We start from the raw sequence: 25,094 nt of genomic DNA, 5'->3' as shown, positions 1-25,094 counted from the left end.
TAAAGACAATTCAAGCCAGCCCACAAACGTCAGCCAGACATTGCTTCCAGCTTCTGGGACATATGGCAGCAAGCACATTTATACTATCTTATGCCAGACTATACATGAGGTGTCTTCAGGCATGGTTCAGATCTGTTTACAGACCAAACAAAGACAAACCTCTTTCAATGCCCTCCAGGGTCAAACACTCCCTGGATTGGTGGAAAGACCCAACAAATGTCTGTATGGTGGTCCTGTTCACCCATCTTCCCCAACATTGTATCCCTAATTGGCTGGGGAGTGCATCTCAACAACTTCAAGACTCAGGGCAAGTGGTTGCCCATGGAGACAACTCTCCACATCAACCTCCTCAAACTCAGAGGGGTCAGAAATACTTGTGCTCACTTTCTTCCACTGATCAGAAATACGCACACAAAAATTATGACAGACAACATAGCGTGCATGTATTACATAAATCGTCAAGGGGGGCAAGATCATCCTCCCTATGCACAGAAGCACTAAAGCTGTGGAACTGGTGCATTCGCCACAATGTTTTAATATCAGCAGCTTATCTACTGGTAGTGCAGAACATAACAGCAAACTCAATTGCAAGTTCTTACATGACCATGAGTGGGAAATGACCCCAACAGCATATTCTATCAATGGGGACCCCGATGATAGACTTGTTCGCTACTTACCTGAACAGGAAATGCCCACGCTATTGCTCCAGAGCCAGCCTCAGGAAACACTCATTAGGGGATGCTCTCCTTCTCCCATGGGACAAGAGCCTTTCTCCCATTCTCTCTGCTGTTCAAGGTCCTGATAAAAATAAAAAGAGAAAAAGCAAACGTCATTCTGATTGCTCCCAACAGGCCGAGACAGACACGTTACCCGTACCTGACACAGCTGGCAATATGTCCCCCAGTCCCTCTTCAGCCCACCCCTTACCTCCTTTCACAGAACAAAGGATAAACTCTCCATCCCAACCTGCGGATCCTCTGTCTCAAAACTTGATTCCTTCATGGTTCCAACACATAGAGATCTGCTGCTCCGAGGAGGTGCAGGAAGTGCTACTACACAGTAGAAAACCAGCTACCTGACGCATTTACCTGCTGAAGTGGACTATGTTTCAGGTTTGGTGCAATTCCAGGCAAATTACCATGGCATCTTCCACTCTCCCCATGGTGTTGGACTACATGCAGGATCTCAAGATGTCAGAGCTATCCCTCAGTGCACTCAAAGTACACATTGCCACCATAATGGCTTTCCATCAGCAAACTGAAGGATATACAGTTTTCACCCACCCAAGTACAAAGAGATTCCTCGTGGGCAATCTCTGTTCCCAACCCAGACATTGCACTCCAACATGGGACCTAAATCTAGTTTTAAAGAGCCTGACTAGACCACCTGTTGAATCTATGACCTCTTGTTTGCTTCCATACCTGTCGATGAAGATGGCATTTTTGGTGGCCATCACCTGGCGAGGAGAATAGGGGAGATAGCGGCACTAATGGCACACCCCCTGCCCCCTTCACAGTATTCTTTAAAGAAAAGGTTACTCTTAGGCCACATCTAAAGTTCATCTCCAAGATGACCTTGTCTTTTCACATAAACCACCCGATTCACCTACTGACCTTTTCTCCTAAGCCTCACTGTGATAATAGGGAGGCTATACTGCATATGCTAGTTATTAGGAGAGCCTTAGGGCTGATCTTCACTACAGGGAGATCGATGCTGCTTCAATTGATGCAGGAGAGGTTGATTTAGCAGGTCTAGTGAAGACCAGCTAAATCGACCACAGAGCGCATTCTGGTTGACCCTGGTACTCCAGCTCCCCGAGAAGATTAAGGTAAGTCAACAGGAGAGTGTCTCCCATCAACGCAGCGCAGTGAAAACACCGGGGGAAGTCGACCTAAGCTACGTCAACTCCAGCTATGTTATTCATGTAGCTGGAGTAGCGTAACATAGGTCGACTTACCCCGGTAGTGAAGACAAGCCCTTAGCCTTTTATCTGAACAGGACGAAGGCCTTTAGGAAAGCTCCTAAGCTTTTCTTCTCCATTGAGGAAAGGTCAAAAGGCATAGCAATATCAGCGCAAAGACTCTCCAAATGGTTCTCAAACGGTACTTGCTACTGCTATCATGCTCTCAGTATGTTACCTCCATATGGAATCTGCACACACTTGATGAAGTAGTTTCCACCTCTGTCACCTTCCTCAAGAATGTTCCTATCTCGTAAACCTGTAGGGTAGCGACTTGGGCATCTGATCATTCTTTTGCAGAACACTATGTGATTACTGGAAACTCAGCTTCAAACGCACAGGGATGCAGACATACCTACAATGGTGCACCCATAGGGGCACACAACTCGAAGAACCATCGTTACTGCACAAGGTAACTTCCTTTTACGGTCCTCCTCTCTTTCCTCTGAGACAAAGTCAAAGATTAAGGATCTTCTGTTTGAGAGAGACAGTCTGTTCAGTTCTAAAACAGATGAGGTGTTGGAAAAGATTAAATAAACTAGATCTATGGCAAGATATCTAGAACCCTTTAAGTCTTTTTCAGACAGAGAACTCCTGCATCCTCATTCAGATACCAGAGGCAATGTTACATTTTCATAGTCTTCTTATTACTCTCAAAGAAAACATCTTTATCAACAACAGCAAAAGCATCCTCCTCCTTCTCAGTCTCAATATAGGAAAAGATTCTCCAAACTCAAGATGAGACTGAAGTACTTTTCTATGACTTCTTTTTGCCTAATATTAGGCCTCAGATTTGATTAGGGTGACCAGAGAGCAAATGTGAAAAATCGTGATACGGGTGCGGTGATAGGAGCCTATATAAGAAAAATACCCAAAAATCGGGACTGTCCCTATAAAATTGGGACATCTAGTCACCCTAGGTTTGATGTTACAACCAAGAGCTACAAACGAACCTTAGATGCTCATGACACGTGGAGACTGTCTGTCTGATTTTTACAATACATGGCAAAACATCACTACGGACAGATGGATTTTGGAAAGGAGGGTTACACCATACCATTCAAGACCGTTCCACTCTTCGTTGCCTTCCCTTTTCATGGACACCTCTCACAAGAGAATTCTCAGGGCAGAAATCCATTTTCTGCTACTACAGAGAACAATAGAGGAAGTCCTGGAAGATCTCAGGAATCAAGGGTTTTATTCCTGTTATTTTCTGGTTCCTAAGATGGATGCAGGTTTCTGACCAATCCCAGATCTTAGAAAATTTAACAAATACATTAGGAATTTTCACTTTAGGATGCTGACTCTTAGTTCAGTCATCCTCTCTTTTTCTGCTCTAGATTAGCTTGCTGCTCTCTATTTAAAAGATACTTACATCCACATTTCCATTCAACCATCTCACAGAAACTACCTTCATTTAACCCTGGGACAGGTCCATTTCCAGTACAAGGTTTTCCCATGTGGCCTTTCTACTCTTCCTTGGGGTTTTACAAAATGCCTTTCTGTAATAGCAGCCTTTCTGAACAGACAATGCATTTTTGTGTTCTCATATTTCAGTGACTGGCTTCTGAAAGCTCATTCCAAAGTTGAGTTGAACAAAGTCATTCTCTTCACACATTCTCTATTCCAAAAATTAGATTTTCTGACAAACAAGAAAAAATCATATTGCGCCCAATGTAAACAATTTCTTTTCATAGCAGTAGTTGTCAACTCCACAGTAATGAGAGCTTACCTCCCAGAGAAAAAATTCTAAAAACTGAAATCCAGCTTACTCCAGAAATCACCACAAGAAGTATTGTTCTTCCTCATTCTTCTGGGTCTTGTGACCTTCTGGGTCTTGTTACACCTTACACAGGATTCAGAATGAGACCTCTGGGTTTCAAGAAATTTCATTCTCACAGTGCACAGCATGTGCATGATGCTTACAATCCAAAGAAAGTTTGGAATACTTTTCTATGGTGGATGAAGCCCAGGAATGTACTGAAGGGAGTGATGTTCAACCCCCCCACCTCCTTCAGCAATAATTACAATGGACGCTTCCAAGACAGTTTGGGGGCACATTTCAACAAATTATTAACAGGGGGTTTCTGGAATCTGCAAGAATTGCAAATTGACATCAATGTTTTGGAATTAAAGGCTATCCGTTTAGCACTCAAATCCTTACTCCCTCAGATTCAAGACTCTGTGTTGCAAGTTGCCATCAGCAACGTGTCAGAAGCGTATTCTGTAAACAAACAAGGAGGTGCCCATCCATCACAACTTTGCCGATAAGCAATAAAACTATGGAACCGGTGTATATGTCATGAAATTTATCCAATTGTGTTGCATGTAGCAGGATCTAACAATAAACTGGCAAACCAACTAAGCAGAGACTCTTCTAAGGTTCACAAATGGTCTCTAGAGGAATCAGTGATTTAAGAACTTGTCAATATTTGGCGATTTCCAAATGTCAATCTCTGCCATCAGCCTCAATAGCAAATGCCGTCACTTTTGTTTGATAGAAGAGATAGACACTCAGTCATTGATGGATATGTTTCTCATCAGTTGGGGGACAGATCTGATGTATACTTTCCTGCCTTTTCCATTATTGTTTAAGGTGGTAAAAAAGATCAGACAGGACTCAGCCAAAATGATACTCGTTGCTCCAGCATAACCAAGACAGCGATGGTACGTGAACTAGTTTCTCCTCTACAAAAGGAAATTCAAACACTTACCTGTATTGCCATATCTGCTATCATAAAAATGTGAAGAGTGCACCATCCAGACCCTCAGTCACTACATCTCATGGCATTCGGAACAGGATTCTGACAAATTCTGAGAACTCTTTCTCTCTTGAGATGCAACAAAATGGCAGATGAAATTCAGTGTTGATAAATGCAAAGTACTGCACATTGGAAAACATAATCCCAACTATACATATAAAATGATGGGGTCTAAATTAGCTGTTACCACTCAAGAAAGAGATCTTGGAGTCATTGTGGATAGTTCTCTGAAAACATCCACTCAGTGTGCAGCGGCAGTCAAAAAAGCAAACAGAATGTTGGGAATCATTAAGAAAGGGATAGATAATAAGACAGAAAATATCATATTGCCTCTATATAAATCCATGGTACACCCACAACTTGAGTATGGGTGTACAGATGTGGTTGCCCCATCTCAAAAAAGATTTATTAGAATTGGAAAAGGTTCGGAAAAGGGCAACAAAAATTATTAGGGGTATGGAACGACGTCCATATGAGGAACGAATAATAAGACTGGGACTTTTCAGCTTGGAAAAGAGATGACTAAGGGGGATATGATAGAGGTCTATAAAATCATGACTGGTGTGGAGAAAGTAAATAAGGAAGTGTTATTTACTCCTTCTAATAACACAAGAACAAGGGGTCACCTAATGAAATTAATAAGCAGCAGGTTTAAAACAAACAAAAGGAAGTATTTTTCATACAATGCATCTGTGAAACTCCTTGCCAGAGAATGTTGTGAAGGCCAAGACTATAACAAGGTTCAAAAAAGAAGTAGATAAGTTCATGGAGGATAGGTCCACCAATGGCCATCTGCCAGGATGGGCACGGATGGTGTCCTTAGCCTCTGTTTGCCGGAAGCTGGGAATGGGCTATAAGGAATGGATCACTTGATTATTACCTATTCTGTTCATTCCCTCTGAAGCACCTGGCATTGGCCAGTGTCAGAAGACAGGATACGGGGCTAGATGGACCTTTGGTCTGACCCAGTATGGCCATTCTTATGTTCTTAGGTACTGCTTAATTCTTGAAAACAATCTACTAGAATATGTTATGATCTAAAATGGAGATTTCTACTGTGGGTATCCGATAAGGGTTTTTATCCAGTATTTGCTCCTATTTAGTGTATTTTAGAGTACTTGTTTTTCCTAACAAATAAGGGATTATCCATCTCATAGTTTAGAATGCGTTGTGATGCAGTAGCAGCTTTTCATAATCCTGTGGATGGTAAAATCAATTTTTTCTTGTTATGTTGTCAAAAGGTTTTTAAGGGTCGATTGAATCTTTACCCACCAGTTTCTCCATGGGACTTAAACCAAGTGTTAACATTTGAACTGTTATCAACTTGGTATTTATTTCATCTTTCCATTAAAACAGCCCTTATTATAGCAGGTACATCGGCTAAAAGAATCAGTGAATTTTATGCCTTGATGGCAGACCCTCCATTTACAATTTTTTATAAAGATAAACAACCACATTTTTTAGCAAGTAATTTCTGATTTTCTTATTAATCAATGTATTAACCTGCCAATACTCTTTCCAAAACTTCACAATCATAGGAGTGAATTAAAGTTACATTGTTTGAATGCTAAAAAGTTCTCTCTTACTATTTAGACAAAGCTAAAGTATTCAGAGGGAAAAGAACATAAGAACAGCTTAAGAACATAAGAACGGCCATACTGGGTGTCAAGGTTCCTTTCCCCACTCTGAACTCTAGGGTACAGATGTGAGGACCTGCATGAAAAATCCCCTAAGCTTATTTTTACCAGCTAAGGTTAAAACTTCCCCAAGGTACAAAGTATTTTACCTTTTGTCCATGGACTTTTTTGCTGCCACCACCAAGCGTCTAACAAATATAACAGGGAAAGAGCCCACTTGGAAACGTCTTTCCCTCCTAAATCCCCCCAAGCCCTACACCCCCTTTCCTGAGGAAGGCTTGATAAAAATCCTCACCAATTTGCAGAGGTGAACACAGACCCAAACCCTTCGATCTTAAGAACAATGAAAAAGCAATCAGGTTCTTAAAAGAAGAATTTTAATTAAAGAAAAAGTAAAAGAATCACCTCTGTAAAATCAGGATGGAAAATACCTTACAGGGTAATCAGATTCAAAACATAGAGAATCCCTCTAGGCTAAACCTTAAGTTACAAAAAGACACAAAAACAGGAATATACATTCCATTCAGCACAACTTATTTTATCAGCAGTTTAAACAAAACAGAATGTAACGCACATCTAACTAGATTGCTTACTGACTTTTTACAGGAGTTCTGACCTGCATTCCTGCTCTGGTCCCGGCAAAAGCATCACACAGACAGAGAGAACCCTTTGTTTCCTCCCCACTCCAGCTTTGAAAATATCTTGTCTCCTCATTGGTCATTTTGGTCAGGTGCCAGCGCGGTTGTCTTAGCTTCTTAACCCTTTACAGGTGAAAGGGTTTTTCCTCTGGCCAGGAGGGATTTAAAGGTGTTTACCCTTCCCTTTATATTTATGACACTGGGTCAGACCAAAGCTCCATCTAGCCCAGTATCCTGTCTTCCAACATTGGCCCAATGCCAGGTGCCCCAAATAAATAAAGCCAAGCACCTCACTGCTGGGGGACAACAGGCCCAGCCAGAAACTGCTGCCCAGGCTCCAGCGAGATTTGAACTCGTGACCCCTGGTTTACAAGACCAATGCTCTGCGTCAGACAGTTCAATGAAGTGAGTTGTAAGAATGGTTCACGTTTTTCTCCTCCTACTATTAAAACACATTCTACCAAGGTAGTTTCTACTTCAGCAGCATAGACCTATTTCATTAATTGAAATGTGTAACGCGGCCAAATGGAACTCAGTAATACTTTTAGTAAACATTATGCATTAGACATAGCTGCTAGTCTGATACATAATTTGGCGGGGCTGTTCTTCAACCTCTCTCGTTGGGATACATTTACCACCATACATTTACTATCTACTACTGACCAAACTATCCCAAACTATTGCCAACTTTGTAATATATAAAAACCGAATATTCCAGCAGGAGTGTTGGAACCTCCCTTGCCCAGCCCCTTCCCCCTGAGGCCCTGCCCTGCCCCTTCCCCCAGGCCTCATTCCTGCCTTGCCTCTTCAGAGCCCCGAGGCTCCACCATTGCCCATCCCCCTCCCCCTGAGGCCCCACCTCCCGTTCACTCTTCTTTCCCCCTCCGCCCATCACTCGCTGCTGTTCCCCACCCCCTACCCCTGCATGGGTCGGGAGGGACTTGCCTGCAGAGCCGGGGAGGGGAGCTGCAATCGCCCAAAGCAGGTAGGAGGCGGCCCTGGCTAAGTAGGGGCTGGCACAGGTGATGACTCGGTGCCTCCCCTGCCTGCAGTAACGAGGCTTTGGGTGTCTGATCAGTAGAGCTAACCGGACACCATCAGGTCCCCTTTTCAACTGGACTTTCCGGTCAAAAACCGGACACCATTCATGACTGCCGGTTGGTACATATCCCAGGAGTGTGAATATGCAGTGTCCATCTTGAAGAACCTCAGTTATATGTAGGTTTTAGAGTAGCGGCCATGTTAGTCTGTATCTGCAAAAAGAACAGGAGTACTTGTGGCACCTTAGAGACTAACAAATTTATTTGAGCATAAGCTTTCATGGGCTAAAACCCACTTCATTGGATGCATGCAGTGGAAAATACAGTAGGAAGATATATATATACACAGAAAACATGAAAAAATGGGTGTAGCCATACCAACTATAATGAGAGTAATCAGTTAAGGTGAGCTATTATCAGCAGGAGAAAAAAGAAAAAGAAAAAACCTTTTGTAGTGATAATCAGGATGGCCCATTTCCAACAGTTGACAAGAAGGTGTGAGTAACAGGAGGGGTTAAAATAAGCATGTGGAAATAGTTTTACTTTGTGTAATGACCCATCCATTCCCCATCTTTATTCAAGCCTAATTTAATGGTGTCCAGTTTGCAAATTAATTCCAATTCAGCAGTTTCTCGCTGGAGTCTGTTTTTGAAATTTTTTTGTTGTAGTATTGCGACTTTTAGGTCTGTAATCGAGTGACCAGGAGATTGAAGTGTTCTCTGACTGACTGGTTTTTGAACCTTATAATTCTTGACATCTGATTTGTGTCCATTTATTCTTTTACATAGAGATTGTCCATTTTGGCCAATGTACATGGCAGAGGGGCATTGCTGGCACATGATGGCATATATCACATATATCCTTTAGTCTCTAAGGTGCCACAAGTACTCAGTTTTTTTGCTGATACAGACTAACACAGCTACTACTCTGAAACCTGTAATTGACTTGTAGTTCCATTAACAGTGCTCAGCTGATGATGCTCAGGTAGCCTTAAAACTTGGATTCTTTCCTTTTTTTTTTTTTTTTTTGTTGGTTTATGTCTCAACATTAACCTTTGTTGACATAATTATTCTGTTTAACACTAAGCTGGGAAAGGGAGTCAGAGATTTTAACCTTGTGTGTAATAAGAGAAGCAATGTAATAGCAGCATTAGAACAGAACGCTACCGCAAAAGAACCCAACATAACCAACATAATGGTCTACATTTGATAGTCCATATTGTGGGAATTAATTTCTTGTCATGTCTACATATATAAAGACTTATCTTGGATTTTATTTTCAGATGAAGCCCTTTGTGTCAAAGGCCTAAAAAACTTCAGAGCCGGGTGGCACAGTGAACAAGAACACACTCTGCAGGAGTCATGGAACTCCCTTCTAAAGTTCAATTATTCTCACCGTGGGCGAATCTCCAACATGGATTTTCAAGGGGATATCTTTGATGAGTTTCTACATCAGCAAAAAATCAGCCGGCATGGAGAACATCAGCTTGTGAGGAAAGAAGGAATACAAGTGCTACCAAAAAGACAAGAAGAAAATTACATGGAGACAGATGATGGAAATGATTTTAAAATCCCTGTTTTGCCATATGGACAGTACTTAATAATAGACATTAAATCCACATGGGGAGACAGACACTACGTTGGTCTTAATGGAATTGAAGTTTTTAGTTCCAAAGGAGAGCCTGTTCAGATTTCAAAGATAAAAGCTGAGCCACCTGATATAAATATTTTACCAGCCTATGGCAAAGATCCAAGAGTAATAACCAATCTAACTGATGGGGTAAATCGGACACAGGATGACATGCACCTTTGGCTAGCACCCTTTACTCCTGGGAAGCCTCACCTTATCTATATTGACTTTGTGAATCCCTGTCAAGTAGCTATGATTAGGATTTGGAATTATAATAAATCCCGAATACACTCCTTCCGAGGTGTGAAGGATATTACAATGCTATTAGATGAGCAGTGCATCTTTAAAGGAGAAATTGCAAAGGCTTCAGGAACATTGTCTGGAGGTATGGTATGATCCCTCATTTTCTTTGTGAAAACGACACTGGCTACGCTGCTATTTTTAGCATGCTAGCTAGAGTTAGCTTGGGTACATCTGCATGAGCTGGGAATCAAATTTCCCAACTCAAATGTAGATGTATCCTTTTTAAGGAGAATATTTTATATTTATAGCTCCTAGAGGCCCCAGCCAGGACAGGAAACAGATAAAAAAACAGAAGATTGTCTCTGCCCCAAACAGCTTACAGTCTTGGGCTTTATTTGTATTGTCCTTGTTTTTATGTGTGAGATCTTCTTCTTTTTTTACAGATTTATATTTTAGATGTGTTTAAAAATCAGCTGGATTCTCTGGACTCACCTACACTACAATAAGAAATTGTGTTTTAACATGTTAACTACAGTAGAACCTCAAAGATATGAACACTAGTGTTACAGACTTACTGGTCAACCGGACACTATGTGGAACCGGAATTAATCAATCAGGCAGCAGCAGAGACAAAAAACCACAAAACCAAAATACCCCCAGCAAATACTGTACTTCCTTGGGGCTTTAGCCCTGGAGCTCAGGGCTTCAGCCATGGGGGGTTGGGGCTGCAGCTGTAGGGTGGGGATCAGGGCTTTAGCCCCATGGGTACACAGGGGCTTAGGGCTTTAGCTACAAGGGGAGCACCCATTTCAGCCCCAGCACTCCCCCAGCAGCTAAAGTCCTGAGCCCCAGTGGGCCCCCCTGGCTGAAACAGGGAGCGGAGTTATGGGGAGACCCAAGCCCCGACACCTGCCACGGGGCTGAAACTGGGAGCAGAGCAGCAGGGCTTCTGCCCTGAGCCCCAGCACTCCCCCCCAGGTCTAAAGCCCTGAGCCCTGTTGCTCCCGTGGGGCAGAAGCCCTGAGGCCCCTGCCCAGAGCCCTGGCACCCCAAGGGTCAGAAGCCCTGACTGTCCCCACCCCCCGTGACTGAAGTCCACAATGTCTTGTTCAGAGTTACGGAACATTTCAGAGTTACGAACAACCTCCATTCCTGAGGTGTCCATAACTCTGAGGTTCTACTGTAACATGACTAAACTGTAGCATAAACAAGGAATACATTGTCTCTTGTCTATGTTACAATTTACAATTATATTAGTTAAACATATTACTCAACACATGTTAAAACATAGTTCCATATCGTAGTGTAGTGAAGCCCTTGATTTGCAGTACTTTCACATTGTGTTTTTAATTCCTAACGTCTTGTGCTTTTCAGCTCCAGAGCACTTTGGGGATACTATATTGTTCACGACTGATGATGATATTCTAGAGGCCATATTCTGCTATGATGAGACTTATGATGGAGAAATTGAAAATGTGTGCTCGCTAAGATATGAGGAAGAGCTAAAGAGACCAAGGACTGCTGATGGGGAGGGAGATGAGAGACCTTTCACACAAGCAGGCTTAAGGACAGATGATAAGCAGGTAGTACACATATAAATGAGGATTTCTAAGGAAACTATCTTTTCTTTCCATTGAATAGCTCCAATGGCAATAATTGATATCAGGGACTGAAGCTGGGACTGATATGGCTGTCAGTCTGTTCTTAGGATTTTATCACCAGTCATATTACTGGGAGAAATTTGTTTTCAAAACTAATATTGTATTCCAATTTTTGTCTTTTTTCTGATTTATTCATGAGCATTTAATGAAGGCTATAGTGACATTATTCACAAACTTCCTCTTTAATTACATGGATAGAGATAAGACAGTGTTTCTTTTGATTTAGACCCAGCTGCATACTTTGAGGGTTTATCTGTGTTTTTAATCCACAACTTGTTCTTTTCTGAGTGTCAGGGCTGCGGGTCTCAAACGCCAGTCCACAAGGCTCTTAGGCACCAGTATGTTCCAACCCACCACCCAGTGACCTGTTTTAAAAGTGACCAGAATTCAAAGTTCACCTCTGACAGAGGACTCAAGTCCTGGGCTCTGATGGGTGGAACTCCAGGAATCCTGTTTGGTTCGCTGCTTCTATTTAAACCAAGCAGAGGAACAGGAATTCATCTGTGCAACTGGGTGTCCCCTGCTTGGGATGGCATCCCCTGCATTACCTGCTCCTACTGCCTACTCTTATCTCCACCTGACCCTACTGACATCTGACTCTTTTTGCCCTCTGGCCTATCTCAGACTCTGATCACCTGGTATCCGGACCTGGCTTCCAACTCCTGTTCTGACCAGTAGGCCTGGACCATTCACATCCCGCTTGTGACACTGGGCTTAAGTCAGCTATAAAAGTAAACCCTGAACTAAAACTTATTCAAAAGTTCTTTGTGAAAATTTTCTCTACAGATCCAAATTGTAGCAGCTAGGCAGCTTACTTTATGAACCAGGGAACTATGCAGAGCAATATAAACTGTCAGGGAGCACTTGCTCGTCTGTCATGGTATAAAAGACTCTCTTGTGACTTTCATCCCCTTAAAGTTCAAAAAGTAGTGGAACACTGGGGAAGTTCCAAAGGACTGGAAGAAAATTAATGTTGTGCCAATATTAAAAAGGGTAAACAGGTGACATAAATAATTGTGGGCCTGTCAGTTTGACACTTAGAAAAAACAATGGAATGGCTGATATAGGACTAGATTAATAAAGAATTAAAGGAGATACTATAGTTAATGCCAATCCTCATGTGTTAATAGAAAATACATCCTGTCAAACTAATTTCATATCTTTTTTATGAGATTACAAGTTTGTTGATAAAGGTAATAGTGTAGATGTAATATACTTATGTACAGCATTGGCTTTGGTACCACACACATTTTGACTGAAAAACTATAAAGATATAAAATCAACACAGCACACATTAAATAGACTAAAAACTGGCTAATAGGTATATCTCAGAATGCAATTTTAAATGGGGAATCATCATCTAGCACATACGTTTCTAGTGAGTCCTCTGGGGATTGGTTCTTGGCCCTATGATATTTAATATTTTTATGAATGATCTGGAAGAAAACATAAAATCATCACTAATAAAGTTTGTAGATGACACAAAGTTTGGATGGGTGGTAAGTAATGAAGAAGACAGGTCACTGATACAGAATGATCTGGATCGCTTGGTAAACTGGGCATAAGCAAATAATGTGCATGTTAATACAGCCAAATCTGTAAGATCATACATCTAGGAACAAAGAATGCAGACCATACTTATATGATGCGGGAAGCAGTGACTCTGAAAAAGACTTGGGGGTCATAATGGATAAATAGCTGAACATGAGCTCTTAGTGCGATACTGGGGCCAAAACATGTATGTATAAACAAGGAAATACCGTGTAGGAGAAGAGAAGTTGTATTACTTCTGTATTTGACACTGGTGTGACTACTAGTGGAATATTGTGTCCAGTTCTGGTGTCCACAGTCCAAGAAGGATGTTAACAACTTGGAGAGAGTTCAGAGAAGAGCCACATGAAAGATTAAAGAATCATAGAAATGTAGGGCTGGAAGGGACCTCAAGAACTCATCAAGTCCAGTCCCCTGTACTGAGGTAGGACAAAGTAAACCTAGACCATCCGTGACAGATGTTTGTTCAACCTGTGCTTAAAAACCGCCATGGATGGGGATTCCACAACCTCCCTTGGAAGCCTATTCCAGCATTTAACTACCATTATAGTTAGAAAGCTTTTCCTAGATCTAACCTAAATCTCCCTTCTGCCAATTAAGCCCATTACTTCTTGTGCTAGTTTCAGTGGATGTGGAGAACAGTTGATCACTGTCCTCTTTATAACAGCCCTTAACATATCTGAAAACTGTTATCAGGTCCCCCCTCAGCCTTCTTTTCTCAAGACTAAACATACCCTCTATTTTTAACCTTTCTTCATAGGTCTTGTTTTCTAATTTTATAATTTTTGTGGCTATTCTCTGGACTTCCTGCAATTTATCTTTCCTAAAGTGTTGTGCCCAGAGTTGGACACAGTACTCCAGCTGAGGCCTCACCAGTGGCAAGGAGAGTGGGACAATTACCTCCTGTGTCTTACAAAAGACACTCTTGTTAATACATCCCAGGTTATTAGCCTTTTTCACTGCTGCATAACATTGTTCACTAATATTCAATTTGTGATCCACTATAACCCCCTGATCCTTTTCAGCAGTGCTACCACCTAGCCAGTTTTCCCCATTTTAAAGCTGTGCCTTTGATTTTTCCTTCCTAAGTGTAGTAATTTGCACCTGGTTTTATTGAATATCATCTTGTTCGTTTCAGACCAATTCTCCCATTTCTCAAGATCATTTTTAATTTTAATCCTGTCCTTCAAAGTCCTTACAATCCCCTGCCCATCTGGTGTCATCCCCAAATTTTATAAGCACTACTCTCCACTCCAGTATAATAGATTCATAGATTCCCAGGCCAGAAGGGACCATTGTGATAATCTGTTCTGACCTCCTGCATGACGCAGGCCAGATAACTGCCCCCACAATAATGCCTAGAGCAGATCTTTTTAGAAAAACATTCAGTCTTGCTTTAAAATTTTTCAGTGATGGAGAATCCACCATGACCCTTGATAAGTTGTTCCAATGGTTAATTAATCTCACTGTTAAAATTTTAAGCTTTATTTCTGGTCTGAATTTGTCTAACTTCAACTTCCAGCCACTGGAGTGTATACCTTTGTCTGCAAGACTGAAGAGCCCATTATTAAATATTTGTTCCCAGATAGATATTTATAGACTGTAGTCAAGTCACCCGTTAACCTTCTCTTTGTTAACCTAAACACATTGACCTCTTTGAGTCTATCACTATAAGGCATGTTTTCTAATCCTTTAATAATTCTCGTGGCTCTTGTCTGAATCGTCTCCAGTTTATCAACATCCTTCCGTACATGTGGGCACCAGAACTGGACACAGTATTCTAGCAGTGATCGCACTAATGCCAAATACAGAAGTAAAATAATCTTTCTACTCCTGCTCAAGATTCCCCTGTTTATGCATTCATGTATTGCATTAGTCCTTTTGGCCACAGCATCACACTGGGAGCTCATGTTTAGCCGATTATCCACTAAATCTTTTACACAGTCACTGCTTCCCAGGATAGAGTCCCCCGTCCTGTAAGTATGGCCTACATTATTTGTTCCTAGATGTATACATCTACATTTAGCCATATTAAAATACATATTGTTTGCTTGCACCCAGCTTACAGAGTGATCTGGATTGCTTGGTATCAGTAACCTGTCTTCTTCATTATTTACCACTCTCCCAATATTTGGGTCATCTGCAAACTTTATCAGTGATGATTTTATGTTTTCTTCCAGGTCATTGAGAAAAATATAACCTATTACATATAATGTTGCTACATGCATTTGCCATGATATTATTTATCAGCAAATTGAGTTTTTAAATCATACCTCACAAAACATACCTTGTACAAACATTATTACAATAGTCTGTAGGGTGGGAACATAGGGTTATATTCTGTCACAATATGGAAACAGTAAGTCCACACATCTAGTGTGGAACAGAGTTTGTGTATTTGAATTAATGGACCCACACTCTGGCAATTCATCAGAATGAGACCAAATGGCAGTTCACCAGAATGAGAATCTTTTGTTCATTTATAATACATAGGTACAATAGTGACATGAAATAAGTGCACCATAAGTGATAAGATTTCTTTGTAAATTATAGTTTATCCCTTTTCTCTAGGTGTCTTTTTTTTCTTCTATTCTTACAAACTATCCTTCCCCCTGCCCCAGCCTGTTGTCATATCTCATTATTTTATCTGTCAAATTAAAATTGTGAGTACTCTAGGTCAAGGGCTTGTCTTCTTTCCTGTGCACATAGTTCTTTGCACATCAATAGCACTGTATCAACAATACACTATATACAACATATGAATATCCACTGCACTTCTTGGTTTACTTTTTAGGTTCAAGAGCAAGTGATGGTGTCAGACCATCTTTCTGAGCTTACACCTAAGCTCCCCGGGGTATACACTGGACAATGTAAGTACTGTGTTTTGCCATTTTTTCTTGTAATATACAAACTAACATATTACATACCACATTCTTTCACCCATAACATCTGCAAACATTATCATGTGAGATTTTTCTCCAGCACAGTTGTGTACAGACTTCTGATGAATGTTAGATTGAAGTAAAGAAGAGTAATTAAGTGTGCATAGGCTGAAACTTTGTTTATTATGGAATTTAGCACACCATAACACTTGGAATTTAACCCAATTTTCTGTAATACTCAGAAAAATGGCACAAGGTAATTGACCAGTCCCTGAATGAAGACTGATTTGAATTAGCTCTGTCCCTGTCAGTTTCTGTGTAAACTGGTGGGATGTCTCAGGCGTGCTTTAGTGGTATAGGAATACCAATCTAGTGTCCCAGCAAAGCATACCCAGCATGGATGCAGTTTATATACCCCCTCACCTGCACAAGAATGAAATAAGCTATACTTCTCAAAGTACTGTTTTGCCATCATAACTGCATCTGCACTGGGCTTTCAGCGGTGTCATTCAGGGTTCACACCTCATCACACCCTTGACTGACACAGCTATGATGGCAGAACTCTGTAATATAAACCTAGCCTCAGTAGAAATAAAACAGCAGTAATCGGTAGGAGCAAATCTTTAATGGAAAAATGTTATAATAAGCAACATAAACAACAAAATACCTCCACAGCTAGGGTTCAGTCAGTACCTGGATAAAGATCCCTGCCTTCTCACAGGCATTCTCCCTTCTCTGCCACCCCAGTAGCCCTTCTGTAACTCTCTCCATGAGCACTTGTACAAAGAAAGAGGAAAATTAAACTGGAGTTAACATCTCCAGGGACTGCCCTTGCCCCATCAGAGTCTACTTCAGGAGACAAAACTCTTGAGCTAGGCAGTTGAAACTACTACCCCTTAGCATCCATGTACGCTCTGCAGAGATCACCACACTTAGGGTAATTACTAATGGGCACAGCATGAGCTCAGCATTGCGTAATTATTAATAGCAGGTTATATGTAGCTGGACTGTACAGTTTGGCTGCCTTGCTGTTTGTTAAACGGTATCATGAGTATTAGTGCTTCTTCAGACTTGGTGAAAGGCAGCTACCTGTGGGTTTTATTGTTATTTATGAAATGAGAAGTATTTTTACATTTACTGTGGTGGACTTATCCCGCCTGATGCATTGGAATTTTACCTGTTGTATCTAGATATTATTGATAGTTGTTTAGTAAACCTATGAGCCTGTGAAATGTGAAAAGCCACCTGTCTGTATGTATGTAATACTGTTGCACGCTACTTGGCAGTCCTCCAGCAGCTATCTCACACTGCTTTATGGGCAACTGTTACCAACCTGTCTGTGTACCTCTGTGCCCTCCCCTCCTCTGGTGTCAAGTTGCCAGGATGCCCCCTTCTCCCATTTTAAAACAGACACAGGGCCAGATTTTGTCCATTTGCTGCTGGATTTGAGTATTCTAGCATTGCTGCAATATTACTCCAGAAACTCCACAATATGCCTCGCACAGCCTTTTGGAGCTGTGCTGAGACACTGGATCTCATCGCTATCTAAGGAGAAGCCTCAGTGCAGGAAGCTGTTATGGCCAGTCACCGCAATAAAGACCTTTTTGTGGACATTGCTAACAGATGGCCACGATGGGCCACAACCAGAAGGATGACCAGTGCAGGATAAATAGCAAACAGCTCAGGATAACCTATATTCAAACCAGGATGACAGAAAATGGTCCAGGAGTAGATAGGTGTCCTGTCCACTTTTTGAGGATCTGGACAGGATTTTGCACTGTTACACAATCTCCCAAACCCAGGGAGGCTGTGGAACCTGCTACCGTAGCTTTTCCCCATCCGGAGGATGACCAGCGAGACTCTTCGGAGGAGGAACTTGAGGAGGCCATTGAAGAGCTTAGGTTCTCTAGGTTCCCTGAGAGTTAGGTTCTCTTTGGGACAACAGGACCTGATGCCAGCCTGGAAGAAGGCAAACCTGATTGCTGCCATATAACGACTAAGCCCAGTTCCCAGCCAGCAATCTTGGCCAGAACTGAAGAGGGAGATCCTGTGGAGAAAACCTCACTATGTAAGTGTCTAGCTTTACAATTTATTATTGTTGTTGTTATTGTGCTTCCTGCAGTGCCAGCTTCCATTCCAGGTGCCCCAGGGCTGAAGCCACTGTAGGTGAGTCTTCAGCCCCCTCCTGCATCCATCCCTTCTTCGGCCCATGCTGTCCACTCCTTTCCTCCCTTGTACACATTTCCAAAATGGCGGCTGTTACAACCGGGCAATTGGCCTCTGTCACAGTTCCAGTGTAACTGGACCTGTATTCCCCCTCCATGGTTCATTGAGGGCACTTACTCCGAGGTTTCTGGCCCCCAGCCATCACCTCTCTTTAACAGAGAGCTACATCTCACTCTTTCCTGATCAGGGCTTTTTCAGGCTGCACAGTTCCCTGCCTACACTGTGATACACCAGCAACCCAGACTGTCTAAACAGGCCAGCATGTGTGCTTTGCTTTCTCTCCAAAGGCTGTAAACAGTGTAATTACCCTCAGTTACCAAATACCACACAGCTCTTTCTATGCAAGCATATTTATTCTTAAGGTCAAAGCATTAAACAGAAAACATATCAAAACAATAAAAGCACACACACCCATGCTTAAAAGCTTACTGGAGATCACCCCAACTCCAGCCTCAGGTTCTGCTAGCTGTAAGTCCTTGAAAACCCACAACTAGGTTTTCCCAGTGGTTACAAGTTCATAACTGTCTCAGATTCAGAACCAGAACAAGTGTGGCAGTTCATCTGTTTTTTTATACAGCTCAGGCCTTTGATCTCCACTCTCTGGCAACAGGTAAATCAGCAGACAAAAACCCTCTCCTCAGGGTGTAGCTTCAAAAGGCAGGTTTTTTTGCATAACCAGAGGTGGGGAATTCGCCTTAACCTCCCCCTCCCTATTCCCCAGGAAATCCATTTAACGTATATTGTCCCAAAAGGCCATTCTTGTCTGGCAAATTTTCAATATAGTTCTTTGAACTTGCAGGCCTCTCATCCCGTCCCCTCTCTAAAGAGGTGACATACAATCCCGGCCCACAATAATACTTAATCTTTGCATTTAACAGAATGGACCCCAAAGATACTTAAACTTAATTCAATAAGGTTTTTTAAGGATATTGTAAGAAATTGACATGTCTGTCACAACCTCTGTCTCATACTAAAGTCCTGATTATCAACCATTTTTAGTCCCACACCACAGAGGGCGCAATTTCTTGATATTCATCTAGATATTGTGGGGGATATCTGCACAGTCATTCCCCCCAGAATAGCTCGCAACTCTCTTCCATTTCTGCAGCATTTCTTGGGGAACCATCTTGGGGAATAACTTCACAGCATAGCTCATTGGTCTGCTCTTTGCCTTTCTGAGTAAGGCCATTCTCTGCCTTCTAGTCACCCACCTCAGTGCAGTGGAGAGTCAGGATAGCCTAAAGGGAATGTAGAGGGAATTACTATTCAGCTCACCGCTGGGTGCCCTCTGGTAAGGCCTCCAATACCATATAAACTCCTCTACGGCACACCAAACCTGCAAAGCCAGACCAGGAACATAATTCCCAGCTCCCAGCCTCCAAGGCACAACAGCAAAGCCAAATAGTATATACTGCACAAACCAAACCCAGTGCAGCCAGCCCTCCTCATGTACAAACCATTCTCCATATCTGAGGTTCCCCAACCTGGATAGACTCTCAGTGAGGTAAAATCAGAAATACATATAAAAATGCTATTGTAATCTGTCTGGAATAGGAACAATAACTGCTTTTGTTTTTTTCTTACTCCCACAGCCATGGCATCTGCAGCGGCCAGACCTTCAAGGATGGGATCTTTATCTACAGCTGAGCTGCTGGCTAACCTGCCGGGGAGAAAATGGAAGACTCAGGACAAAAATGTTGTGGACTTCATCAAAGTCCTAAAGTAAAACCAGAATAGCGGAGAGATGGAGACGGAAAAAGAGAGGGAGCTCTACAGGGAGATCATAGGATCCAGAGAGAGTGTGGTCAAGGGCAGCATGACAGTTTCGAGGGAGAGCAGTGCTGTGGCCAAAGACAGTATTGACAAAGAATGGGAGATGCAGAGCCAACTTCTGGAGGCAATGTAAAGCCTAAAAGCTCTGCTGCAACACATGTTGATGTAGGGCAGAACGTGCTGCAAGTGTCATACAGCAGGACTCAGCCTTGTTCTGCAGCCCCTAGATAATAAAAGATACTGGGAACAGCAGCAACTCCTCCCAACTGTAGCCCCTCCCCCTGGGCAGTCCTCCCAGTGTCCGTTCCCTTCCCACAGGCAGATCTGGGCACTGAGAACAGTTGCACATGGAAGCAAGGTTGTTTTGAGTCTTCAGCTCCCCTGGTAACTTTGTGCCTTGCCACTCAATTCCAGAAGGCCCTCGAACAAGACGAAACAGAGGCAAAGTGTATACTTCCCTGTGACTTTAAGCCACCCTCCCCCTTGTTTTGTTTTATACTGCACTTTTGCACTTTCTGTTTTTACTTCACTATTGTTTTAATTAAAGGTTTCTTTTAAGTTGTTAGTTAATAGATTGTTGTTTAATGTATTAATAATAAAAATTTTTGTTTCATTATTGCTTCTGCTTCAGTTAAAGTTTTATTTAGTTTGTTACATAGCTGATTGTGGTTACATAATAAAAACTGTTAAAATTCATACATAGTGAGTCATCCCATTTAACATAGAAAATCCTTAAACCTGAAATAATTCACAGCACATTTTTTGGCCCTGAGACTCAAAATAACAGCAGTAGGTGTCTCTGATAATAATGCCTCAGCTATTTCTGTAGGATGCCTTGGTGGCTGCTCACACTGCTGAGTGAGTCTCTGCATCTCCGCCTCCCACCCATTGTTAAGGCTTTCTCCCTTACTCTCACAAATACTGTTCAAAATCCAACATGCCGCGATAATTGTTGGAACTTTTTTTCTGCTGCTTCCAACCTATTCCAGAAGCAGCAGCACCTCCTTTTCAAATGGCCAGATGTGTAGTCCACTGCCATTCTGCAACTAGCAGGGCGATAGTTGAACTGTTCCTTCTGTTGAGGCATCCTGTGAACAGCTTCATTAACCAGGGAAGCAGAGGATAAGCCAGGTCTCCCAGGATAACTGGAGCAACCTCCCCACCATTAATGTCCATAGTGGTCCTGGAGGCAAACTGTCCATTATTCATTAAGGTAAAAAGAGCTGAGTTCCAAAAGATCCTAGTATGTATGTGGAGGAAGAGAGGGGTGTCAAATAATAGGCACCTGAGTCCATCAGTGGCCCCTATACTGTTTGGGAACCCCAAGTGTGCAAAGCTATTAATGACCCCCTGAGCATTACCAAGCTCTGTAACCCAGTGTACCTTTTCCATAGCAATACATACGTAGATGACAGTGGCCCCAGCAGTCAATCTCCCCATGTCAAACTGGTTGGCTAATAGCATTTGGGGATGGCCAGCTTCCAGATGGCAATGGTGACCCATATCCCCACAGGCATGGGGCACCATGTGTTGGTAGGCTATCACTGCAGCTCTGGGATTAGTTCAGTACAGATCTCAAAAAAGGTTGCCTTCCCCCTCCTGAAATTCTCTTGATTTTAAAATTGTCAGTGGTGGAGAATCCACCACAAAAGTTGGTAAATTGTTCCAATGGTTAGTTACTCTCACTGTTAAAAATGGATGCCTTGTTTCCAGTCTGAATTGGTCCAGCTTCAACTTCCAGCCACTAGATCATTTTAAACCTTTCTCTGATAGATTGAAGAGCCTGTTATTAAATATTTGTTCCATAAGTAGGTTCTTATGGACTTTAATCAAGTCACCTTCTCTTTGTTAAGCTAAATAGATTGAGTTTGAGTCTATCACTATAAGGCGTTTTTTCTAATCCTTTGGTCATTCTCATGGCTCTTTTTGGAACCCTGTACAATTTATCAACATCCTTTTTGAATAGAGGGTGCCAGAACTGGACACAGTATTCCAGCAGTGATAGCACCAGTGCCAAATACAGGGATAAAATAACTTCTCTGTTCCTACTTGAGATTCTCCTGTTTATGCATCCCAGGATCTCATTAGTTCTTTTGGCCACAGCGTCCCAATGGAAGCTCATGTTCAACTGATTATCCAGTCCCCACCCCAAATCTTTCTCAGATTTTTAATCAGCATGTTGTGTGATACCAAGTAAAATGCCTTACAGAAGTCTAAGTATATTACATCAACACTCTTACTTTTGTCCACCAAACTTGTAGTCTCATAAAAAAAATCAAGTTAGTTTAACAGGATCTATTTTCCATAATTCCATGTGGGGTGGGGACAGTTGGTGGCAAGGGAAGGGAAGGGGCAGGGAAGCAGCTACTTGCTGGGACCAAGGAGGGGGAGAGCAGGTGGCAGCTAGGAACGGGGAAAGGAGGATCAGGTAGCTCCTGGAAGTGGGATGGAGGTAAGTGTAGCCAGCTGCTCCAAAATTGTGTGAGGGCATAAGTTCTTCACATCATCACCAGAGCTCCTGCAGCAGGGGTCAAAATCATGGGACTCTGCATAAAACCATAAAAGGTGGCAGTAGTGGGGATGACATCATAAGAGTGTTCTGTCAGGAAGATGCTCTTAGCAGCAGTTTGAATGGACTTGATGGGCTGAGTTTGCAGGCATAGAGTTTATATTTGCATGCCCGCTCCTAAACATTTTGAAACTCCTGCATCTTTGTGGATAACAAGCTACTCTGGATTCCTTAGATCCCTTGCTATCTCCAGTTACTGTTATCAAATCTTAGCCCTTGAACTTGCATTCTGTAATTTTTAATTTTTCTGGATGCACCTGGAAAAAAATGAAAAAAGGTGCTTCTTCTTGTTGCATGCTAATTATGGAGGTTTGGATTAATAAACTGATCTGCTAGTACAGAGGTGGGCAAACTACAGCCCGCAGGCCCGTTCTCCCCGGCCCCTGGCCTCCCGGCCGGGGAGGCTAGCCCCTGGCCCCTCCCCTGCTGTCTCCCCTTCCCTGTAGTTACACTGCCACGGGGACAGCACAGCTTGCGCCCGCCCACCTCCCAGGCTTTCCAATAAGCCTGTCCTGCCACTCGGAGTGGCATGGTAAGGGGAGGGGGGGGGGGGGGTGGATAAGGGGCAGGAAGTCCCAGGGGGCAGTCAGGGGACAGGGGGCGGTTGGATGGGGCGGAGGTTCGGGGGCGGGGTAGTCAGGAGACAGGGAGCGGGGGCGTTGGATGGGGTCCCGGGGGGGGATGGGGGATGGGGAGCAGATGGGGTTGGATGGGGAGGGTTTCCGGGGGGGGCAGTTAGGGGCAGGGGGTCCCGGGTGGGGGCGGGCAGGGGAAAAGGAGCAGGGGAGGTTGGATGGGTTGGGAGTTCTGAGGGGGGCAGTCAGGGGGCGGGAAGTGGTAGGGGGTGGGGGCCAGGCTGTTTGGGGAGGCACAGCTTCCCTACCCAGCCCTTCATACCGTTTTGAAACCCCGATGTGGCCCTTGGGCCAAAAAGTTTGCCCACCTCTGTTCTAGTATGTGCTTTAGGATCATTTCTTTGGTGCCTCCTGCTACTGACTGATAAATATGTATGTGTTCATTCTTATTTTTAGGTCTGCAGCTAAATTTCACCTTATCCTGGGGAGACTCACATTATCTTGGACTGACTGGACTTGAAGTAGTAGGAAAGGACGGTCAGGCTTTACCAATTACTATGGCTCAGATTTCTGCTTCACCACAGGATTTAAATGACCTTGCAGAGTACATGGAAGATTCCAGAACATTAGACAAGTAAGTAGGAAAACAACTGAAAACGCTAAGTATCTCCTGAAGTGTTTTGTCCTGTGTGGGCTGTTTCCATGATAGTCTTCTCAATATTCTCATTAGTCTGAGATTTTAGAGGTAATGAATGAGAACTTATTATAAATACATATAATTTACATTTATAAAATGTATAATTGTTTAACCCTTACTATATAATGATGATAATAATAACAAAACAATAATAATAATTAATAATAATGTAAACTTGCAGCTGTGCTATCATTAGCTATGACTGTGTCAGATTCCAGATTCCTGTGCCAGCACGTCCCTGGGACCCGCCGCGTCCCACAGCTCCCATTGGCTGCGAACGGCGAACCACACCCACTGGGAGCTGCAGGGGGCCATGCCTGCAGATGGTCAACATCAGCAAAATGTCTCGCTGCCCACAATCACATTATCCTGATGAGCTGCATGCAGCCCGCAGGTTGCCCACCACTGGACTATACAGTACAATTTTGCAGACCTGATCTCAGCCCAAGTATTAATCATTTTTGGAAAGTCTGAGCAAATATAGGTTCTTGTTCCCTTTAAAAAGAAAAAAAAGCTGTGCACTAAAATAGAGAGGTAAACACTGGAACTATGTCAAGCAAATAGTCTTCATTATGGAGAAACACCTTTCAGTTTTCCAGTGAAAATGGGTTATGGGCTGAGTTATGTCCATATGAAAACTGCATGTCACACATGCTCAAGTAGTTTTCCTGGTAGCTCCACCTCATTCAATGTGCATGGCTCATGCATCTGAAATACGTTATGTGCCTAGAATGTAAAGTTTTCTGTAAAATTAATTGGATTCTTTGGGCAGGATCACATTTTCACCATATGTACAAACAGCACCTACCATAATGGGGCTCTTATCCCTGATTGGCCATCTAGGTGTAACTTCATTACAAATAATAATAGCTTGTGTGCACAGTGCATACAACATTTAATGGTGCAAGGAGCATGTTCAGTGAGACAAGAGAACACTGGAGTTCTTGCCTCAGAGAATAAAATATGTAGTGACTTATGCAAGACCTTGTTTCCTTAAGTGAATATTTTGCGCAGGACAGATGTACCATTTTTCATTTTTTAAAAATAACAAACCTAAGGAATTCTCTTAAAATAACTTGTGAAAGAAAATGTTACAGTTGCATAATTAAGCACTCAGAAGTCAGGCAGGAAGCACTCTTTTGGCACAAATGTAAAAAAATTATTACAAATAGTAACATCACTATGAACAATTAATTTTGACTTCTTTAAAATATTTGTAATAAGTACTTAGTGTAATGTTATTTTACTTCA

The 25,094-nt window shown here is 42.5% G+C and overlaps 1 protein-coding gene across 21 annotated transcripts in view; it reads left to right on the top strand.

Annotated features, from left to right (window-relative positions):
- Positions 1 to 25,094, top strand: part of KATNIP (katanin interacting protein) — a 167,282-nt gene that overhangs the window by 103,012 nt on the left and 39,176 nt on the right. For 20 of the 21 annotated variants that reach the window (XR_006284499.1, XR_006284495.1, XR_006284496.1 and 17 more), the window contains 4 exons: positions 9,320 to 10,051; positions 11,284 to 11,492; positions 15,916 to 15,991; positions 23,603 to 23,780. Coding sequence is in view for 15 of the 21 variants with exons in the window: in XM_037910893.2 (XP_037766821.1) it covers positions 9,320 to 10,051; positions 11,284 to 11,492; positions 15,916 to 15,991; positions 23,603 to 23,780 (1,195 nt within the window). In the remaining 6 variants the exon portion in view is untranslated. The remainder of the gene's footprint in view (positions 1 to 9,319; positions 10,052 to 11,283; positions 11,493 to 15,915; positions 15,992 to 23,602; positions 23,781 to 25,094) is intronic. The other variant, XM_037910903.2, reaches the window with a different exon arrangement.

The sequence above is a fragment of the Chelonia mydas genome, chromosome 10 (assembly GCF_015237465.2).
Source record: "Chelonia mydas isolate rCheMyd1 chromosome 10, rCheMyd1.pri.v2, whole genome shotgun sequence".
NCBI classification, from domain to species: domain Eukaryota; kingdom Metazoa; phylum Chordata; order Testudines; family Cheloniidae; genus Chelonia; species Chelonia mydas.
Note: the sequence above shows the minus strand (reverse complement) of the source record. Positions and strands in the feature narration are given on the sequence as shown.